Source organism: Dasypus novemcinctus, chromosome 12 (genome assembly GCF_030445035.2).
Source record: "Dasypus novemcinctus isolate mDasNov1 chromosome 12, mDasNov1.1.hap2, whole genome shotgun sequence".
NCBI classification, from domain to species: Eukaryota; Metazoa; Chordata; class Mammalia; order Cingulata; family Dasypodidae; genus Dasypus; species Dasypus novemcinctus.
The window spans coordinates 25727731-25736346 of NC_080684.1; the positions used below are offsets into that span (position 1 = coordinate 25727731).

Genomic DNA, 8616 nt, shown 5'->3' on the forward strand with positions numbered 1-8616 from the left:
CAGTCTCACTGGCAGAGTGCCAAACTCCTGAGCTATCTACCCTGCCTATATATTGTCTGGATGTTTCTAGACACCTTAGGCACACGGTATTTGTGGTACTATTTCCTGTGGTACTCAGTGAAACCCTCCTGAGACTTGCATAAGCATAACCTCTGAAATGACTGACTCATTTTGAAATATCTTAGCCATAACATCTCATTTATACTTACCATTTCCCCTTTATGGCCAAAGTCTTTTTCCAGGCACTTGGTAACAATCATTTGGTGCCAGGGAAGCTTTGTCCCTGGAAGTCATGTCCCACGCCAGGGGAAGGGGGGCGAGGTAGGGCATGTATATGCTCAGTTTGGCTTAGAAAGAGGTCACATTTGAGCCACAAGGAGGCTCCAAGAAGGTAACTCTTAGACAACAAATAATATTAGGCTAAATTTCAATTTCAGAAGTAAGGGTTAATAAGTACAATCTTCAATATCAAGTGCCTGACACAATGGTCAGTCCTCCTTCACTAGGCACCACCCGTGTACTCTATGGATACATGCTGTCTCATTAGAGAATACAGCAGAGCTCCCCAGGATGGAAATTCAATATTCTTTTAGTTATTGCATGGATCTCCACCCACCATACCAATGCCCCAAGAATAGTTGAATACATTCATATGCCTTAGAGGTATGCCCCAGGTGAATCTCCTCCCATGCATTATCCCCCATCACTGACACCCCACACCAGTGATCCTCTGTACCACATTTGTGACCCTTCTGTCATCCAAAACCTCTCCAAAGATTAAGCCAAGAAAATAACCAAATAAAAACAATAAGAAAATGAAATAAAAATGATAGTTTAAAAAATAATAAATAAAATACAAATTTTTTTAATTTGAAAAAATAAAAGTTTTTTACACATTATGTCTTCCATCACTGTAATATTTTTTCTTTTTTTTCAAATTCTACTCAATTTATTCATTTTTTAAAAAAAATATTACATTAAAAAAATATGAGGTCCCCATTCACCCCCACTGCCCCCACCGCACCATTCCCCCCACAGTAACACTCTCCCCCATCATCATGACACATCCATTTCATCTGGTGAGTACATCTCTGGGCATCGCTGCACCCCATGGCCTATGGTCCACACCATAGCCCACACTCTCCCATGTTCCATCCAGTGGGCCATGGGAGGACATACAATGTCTGGCAATTGTCCCTGTAGCTCCACTCAGGACAACTCCAAGTCCCGAAAATGCCTCCACATCTCATCTCTTCCTCCCATTCCCCGCCCCCAGCAGCCACCATGGCCACTTTTTCCACACCAATGCCACATTTTCTCAGTTATTAACTATAATAGTTCATGAGTAGAATATCATTAAGTCCACTCTAATCCTTACTGTATTCCTCCTTCCTGTGGACCTCGGCTTAGTTGTGTCCATTTCACATCTATGTGAAGAGGGGGCTTAGATTCTCCATGGATACTGGATGCAATTCTCCTGCTTTCAGTTGTAAGCACTCTAGGCTCCATGGTGTGGTGGTTGACATTCTTCAACTCCATGTAAGCTGAGTGGGGTAAGTCCAATAAATCAGAGTGTAGGAGTTGAAGTCTGTTGAGCCTCAGGGCCTGGCTATCATATTGTCAGTCCAGAGATTCAAATCCCCTAGATATATCTTAAACCCAAGCACCAAATGCAATTCCAGTAAAGTAGCATGAAAGGCTTGTGAAAAGAGATCACATCTGACTCCAGTTTCATCACGCAGAAACACCAGCTCCAAAGAAGGGCCAATCGACATGGCAGTGAACTCCATCTGCCATGACAATAGAATCTGTGGGTCTCTTTAGCCCTCAAAAGAACCAATACCTGGGGTTGTATCTATTTTATCTGTCTCTGGGACTCTGCTCAGGTGTGCATAAGGGCAATTCTTCTGACAACCTCCAGACTCTTTTTTAGAGACTCATAGCCATATAAACTCATTTGTCCTTTCCATTTCCTCCTTACTTTAGGTCAAACACCATTTTTAACTCCTGTTATTGTATGTAGGCAGGGATATTCTGCTGGTCTGTGTTGAACGTTTAATTCAAGGTCATTTTCTAGTTATGTCATCAGCTGGTACTTGGTAGTGATCCCTTGGTGCCAGGGAGGCTCATCCCTGGGCACCACTGTAATATATGTTGTCTTGCATGTACAGTGACATTTTCTTCCATATATTTCCCCAGTTTCTTTTTATTTTTTCAGTATATCATCAAAGAAGCTTAAGATTACAGAAAAGTCATGTAAAGATGACAGGGGATTCCCATACACATACACCTTTCCCATTTTCCCTCTTCCCTATTAATAACATTTTACAAGCAGATGGTATATTTGTTTTGATTGGTGCACAAATATTGAAGCATTGTTACTAACAATGGCAAATTTTTTACATTTTGATTTATATTTTGGACCATATGCCTTTATAAATTTTGGGAAAATTCATAATGGCCTGTCTCAATTATTGCAAGGTCATGCAGAATAATTCTAATGCTCTAAAAATGCCCTATAATCCAACTATTCTATTCTTCCCTGCCTCTCAGGACCTATGGTAACCAATAAATTTCACTTTTTGCAGAATGAGATTCATAGTTAGTTGCCATAGTATTGAGGACTTGACTTAATGGGCTGTTCTCTTTTATTAGGCACTACCTGTGTTCTCAAGATACTCTTGTTGTTCTTTTTGAGAACAAAGCAGGACACCCCAGGATGGAAATTTGATATTTTCTTGTTTATTATGTGGGTCTCCATCCACTGATATAACACACGTTGAAAAGATGAACATTTATATATTCAATAGAAGCTTGCCCCTGGTGCACCCTGTCCTGTATGTGCCCCTCTCCCACATCAACACCGTACACCAGAAAATCCCCGTTACATTTGCCAAAAGAACATTCCAACGTTGTAGTTTTAATCCCTAGAGTTCACTGCTCCTTCTCCTGACTCTTCTTTCAATTCCATGAATAGTCAACCCAACACCTCCACCCTAACCCCACACAAACCAGCATTACCGAACCCAATAGAATATCTTGTATATATGCTTTTTTTTTTTTCCCAATGGTTCCGAGGTTTTGTTACATATGCTTTTGACTTCACTTTGTGAACAAACTTTTCTCATTTCATTGTTCTCTGTTAAAGAACAAATTTTCCTTTCGTAAATATAGTATTACATACAAAGTGTATTCTGGGAAAATAAATATCTTTCCATTCTTCTCTGTACATATGAAGGCTTATTTTAAAATTGTATACTATATTTTTGAGACTCTTTGTCTCTTAGAAGTCACATAATTTTTCACTTTAATGAAGTAAAGTATAACTGTATTCAGTATATGTAGTCTATCCATAGGTGTTCTATGAGCAAATCTTGATGCTAAAATACCTGTTATTGAAGTGTCACATGCTGTAAAATCCCAGGACATGGAGTCTGATAAAAATGAAATTGCTTCCTGACTTTACCTCCGACTAGCATTAATTAACTCTTCTGAACCTCAACTTAGCATTTTTTAAAGTAAAGATTAAATTAACACCTTTTATAAATTAAGACATATGAGAAATTGTCGGTCTCCAGTGATTTCCTAAGCGGTGGCTGCTTTAATCATTGTCATTGCAATGACAATAGGAACACTGCTAATATTATTGCTTCATGATTGAGAGCTCATCTTGAGTGTCAAGAACACTGTCCCAAGAAGGATTTTCTTCCCTGTTTTTTTGTTAAAGTGAAAAATAAAGCAACAGGTAAAAGTGCCAGGAATCCAAAAACTTCTCAAAACCTGTAATTGGATTGGGCAATATGAATATTTGATCAATTCAGAAATTTTACTTGGATGAATTAATTGATTTTTCTTTGTTTTATTAAGGCTGAATTAGATATGAAGTCAGTTTGTTTTTTCCTGAAAATGTCTTATATTCTCTGAGAAACATAATCATGATAAAGTTTTCTTGCAAGGAAGGAAAGGATTTTAAAGTTAAGGATACATCTTAAGGAATAATGATTATGATGGAAATCTGATTATTCTACAATAGAAAAATCTCACTATGTCTTTGAGAACAATGTCATTTTCTTGACTGAGTCATTAAAAGCTTGTTTGACTTGCTTGTTCCTCAGGGTGTAAATGAATGGGTTCAGCATGGGAGCAATGGATGTAGTTAACACTGCCACACCCTTATTAACAGCCACTGAATCCTTTGATGAAGGTTTTACATAGATGAAGATACAGCTGCCATAGGTGATGGAGACCACAATCATGTGGGAAGAACAGGTAGAAAATGCTTTTTTCCTTTGTTGGGCAGAAGGGAATCGTAGAATGGTCTTGACGATATATATGTAGGAAAGCAATACACATACTAGAGTCATGATAAAGATCAACACAGCACAGATTATGGCCGTCTGTTCTATGAGCCATGTATCTGAGCATGAGATCTTTAGGAGGGGATATACATCACAGAGAAAATGGTCAATGACATTAGAGTCACAGAATTCCAGATTTAGACCCATGCTGAGTGCTGGGAAAAGAATCAACAATCCAGTTGTCCAGCAACAAAGTACAAGTCTTCTACAGACCCTGTTATTCATGAGGGTCACATAATGCAGGGGTCTGCAGATGGCTACATAGCGGTCATAGGACATGGTGGCCAGGAGAAAAAATTCTGTAGCACCAAAGAGGTCTGTAAAAAAAGTTTGGATGACACAATCATCATATGTAATTGTCTTGTCACCTGTTGATATGTTATACAAGTATCTGGGTATACAAGCAGATGTAAAAGAGATTTCTAAGAAGGAAAAATTTTGTAGGAAAAAGTACATGGCAGTTTTAAGGTTTGAATCCAAGAAGGTGAGGGAGATGATGGTCAAGTTCCCAGTTAAACTCAATATGTAGGTGAGAAATAGAAAGATGAAAATGAGAACCTTCAGTTGTGGGTTATCAGTAAGTCCGAGCAGAATAAATGTTGTTATTGTGTGGTTTCTCATCATTGAATCCTGACTTCTATTCAATCTATATTTATAATTCAGGAGGAGAGAGGTGTTAACATCACTTTGCAACAATTAATGGCTCAAAAACTCAGCCAATCATCCATATACATGCAAGATTTTTGTTTTGTTTTGTTTTGTTTAATTTGGTAATAAGCTGTATCTACACTAGAACTGGAGTTTCCACTGGTGTGTGTTTTGGGAATAACACGGTATATATTTTAACAAATTGGATTATTTTGCCCATGTCACACTCTGGGGTTTCAGGAATTCTTCCTTCATACCACTTTTTATTCCCAATTGATATTTTATTTATCTGCAAATTATAAAGGAATTATCCTAACAGTTATCTTGCACTTGTTTACTCAATTGAACTTAAAGGCAAATATTAAAATTCTTCAGAATTTTTATGTTGTTCATTGTTCTTTGTTTAGTAATAAATTGAAAATATATGATAAATAATTTAGCTGTCACTATACAGGTTTTTTCATATCCATTGCTTTTGATTATGGTTTTAGCATTATTACTCTTTTTAAAATTTGTTTTTTATCCTTTAGCAACTTTTTATTCACTCTTTCCCCTCTCTCCTCATGTAATTCTGTCTAAAGTTATGTTACTGCCAATGTTATGGTGAACACAGTGTTAGTTTTGATGAAAAATAGATTTGATAAAATGGTTAAGGTATGTTGTATGTGATAGGCACTGGGTTGCATGGCATAATTACAACTTTTGTAGTTTCCGTCTGTTAAATAACATTGAAACATGTTCCAGCACTCTGTTATCAATGTCACTAAAGGCAAAGCAGAACAAATGTACAATACTAATCAAATTGCCCAAGATCTGTTTGCTTTCACTGTGATTTCTTTATACCATTGCTTGTTAAAATATTAAAGCCTTTAAACATACATAGAACCTAGAAAATATGTTCCTCAGTATGACTAATAATTATAAGTTAATTCTTTCACTGACCTGATACATAATGATTTTCCCTTTTATGTCACGTTTTATTCTTTATCTAATTATAATCACGTTTTTGCTTCTCCATTATAATGACAGGTTTTTGCCAAAGTTTATACATTTTTAAATCAACATATTAGAAAATATCTATGTGGAATATGTACTTTTGATCTCACACTGCATCACAAACCTAATCTCAACACCACATGCATTTTTCCTCTCAGCTTTATGCTTATTTTCTTTCTGGTCTTTATCACATTTTCTTTTCATTCTTTTTAATAGATCTTTTTAACTCCATAACTACACTTTCATAAATATTTTCTTCACCTCCTAAATGCTTCATCTCCAAAAATTAACATTTTTCATCTTCTCAAGAACATAGTTAAATACACCTCAAACAAACAAAAAAATTCATGCCTGCATCCTTTTACTCTACATGCTTTTATGAAATAACCTAATAATTAGTCATTAAACTAATGACTTTCAATCTGAAATAATCTTTCCTCTGGTAGTGTTTGTTTTATTACTTATCGATGTTTCCTGAAACCTTAGTTCTACTTGAGATACAAATACTTGGGCATTGCTTTTTACAGTTTTAAACATATATTCTTCTGAGGCCTTGATGAGCCTCTGATTTGTGGTATGAAAGAATTTCATAGGAAGCAATTCTTACTCCTCTTTTAGGGCTAATGGAATAGTTTCCATCACTTCTAGTTCCAGACATGTATATGATACCTAAGAAATATTTGGCAAATTCAAATAAAATTTTCAACATAGAGCTATATAATTTACTATTTAGGATGTATCTAAATGCTGTTGGAGGAGGTGGATTTGGCCCAGTGGTTAGGGCATCTGTCTACCACATGGGAGGTCCGCAGTTCAAACCCCAGGCCTCCTTGACCCGCGTGCAGCTGGCCCATGCGCACTGCTGATGCATGCAAGGAGTGCCCTGCCACGCAGGGATGTCCCCCGTATAGGGGAGCCCCACATGCAAAGAGTGTGCCCCATAAGGAAAGCCACCCAGCGTGAAAGTAAGTGCAGCCTGCCCAGGAATGGCGCCTCACACACGGAGAACTGACACAACAAGATGATGCAACGAAAAGAAACACAGATTCCCTTGCCGCTGATGACAACAGGAGCTGACGAAGAAGACGCAGCAAATAGACACAGAAAACAGACAACCGGGGTGGGGGGGCAGGGAATGGGAGAGAAATAAATAAATAAATATTTTTAAAAAATAATAGATGTCGTTGGAATAGGGAATTTATTCAATTTGCTGTGTGTATACGCCAAAATTGTAACTAATTTTATTTTTGAAGATAAATTTAAAGTGAAGTAAGATTTAATACAAAGAAGCCCAGTTCTGATTATATCCACTACCACCATTCCTGCCAAAGGCAATATTTGGATTTTCCTCTTTGCACATTTGCCAAGAGGAACAGTTTTATTTTCATTGCTGCAGCTTTTACCTCCCCTCTATATCCCTCATTAGAAATTCAAACAGAATTCAGGGACTATGAAATTCTAATTGGTGTCAATGTGTTCTCGAAAGATTTTTTTTTCCTCAGCGAACACAAACTAAATACTACACCAGCTATCCAAACATTTAAAAAATTGAATTACTCCTTCCCAAAAAGGAACTTTTCCTGGAGCCTCCAATTACTTTACATTGTGATAAGTTTTACTATTTTCCAATCTGCCAGGGCTGCTGTGGTAAATACCATGCATGATTTGGATTACCAAGAGCAATCTATTGTCGCATAATTTTGGATTTCTGAAATCGAGTTTCAACAGGCCATGATTTCTCCTGGAGCCTGCAGCATTCAGATGCTGCCTTGCTGAAATCTTTGGGGTTCCTTAGCTGCCATTAGATGAGCTCTTACTTATCACTGCATAAAATTATATCAATGAATACAGACTACTTAAGAGTAATGCACAATGAAAACTAGCATTGCCTTTATAGCCATATTAACACTCACATCTCAGTTTTATATAGTCAGGAAAAGTCCATTTACCAAATGCCAATATCACACTTTCAAAGGAGGATATAATCCAAATAATGCAATTACTCATACTTACACACTGCCAGTTCATCATAGTCTCCATCTATAAGTTATCTAATTAGAACAATCCTTACATTTATAAATTTGAAAATGAATGTCACATTGAAAACCCTGAATTAACATTTCTGATGCTTCTGTTTGAATCCATGTGAATAGTTATGGCCTCCTGGATGAGTTCTGTTTTCTGCTGTCTTCCAATTACATCAAATGCTTTAAAAGAAACTCCTTCTAGGTTTGAAAGACTTGGTTTTCTGACCTCTTTTTGCTCAGAGAGAGAGTTTTACAGTTTCAAGTGTGTATTTCTTCTATTAGTGAAATCTGTAACCAAGTTAATAAACAACAGGGTCCTTGGTGACCCAGGTTCAAAAATTACTGAAGGATCATTTGTGTAATGAACTTTGGGGAAAAAACAAAACCTCAAACCTATTCCACTAACAATGAGGACATGGCCAATGGAGATGGGCAATAGAAACCAAAAAATTTAATATAAACAGGTTGGAAAACAATAAGAATTTAATTTTAAACATCCAAGACCACTTACTTCTACAATTTCTGGCATATAATGAAATTAAAGATCCTATTGGAAACAAATATGGCTCAATCAGTTGAGCACCCAC

The 8616-nt window shown here is 36.8% G+C and overlaps 1 protein-coding gene across 1 annotated transcript; it reads right to left on the reverse strand.

Annotated features, from left to right (window-relative positions):
- Nucleotides 1-4043: 4043 nt before the first annotated feature.
- On the reverse strand, nucleotides 4044-4979 carry LOC101429029 (olfactory receptor 6C2-like). Its single transcript, XM_004475874.1, has one exon. The coding sequence runs from the start codon at nucleotides 4977-4979 to the stop codon at nucleotides 4044-4046; it is 936 nt and encodes a 311-aa protein (XP_004475931.1).
- Nucleotides 4980-8616: the final 3637 nt, after the last annotated feature.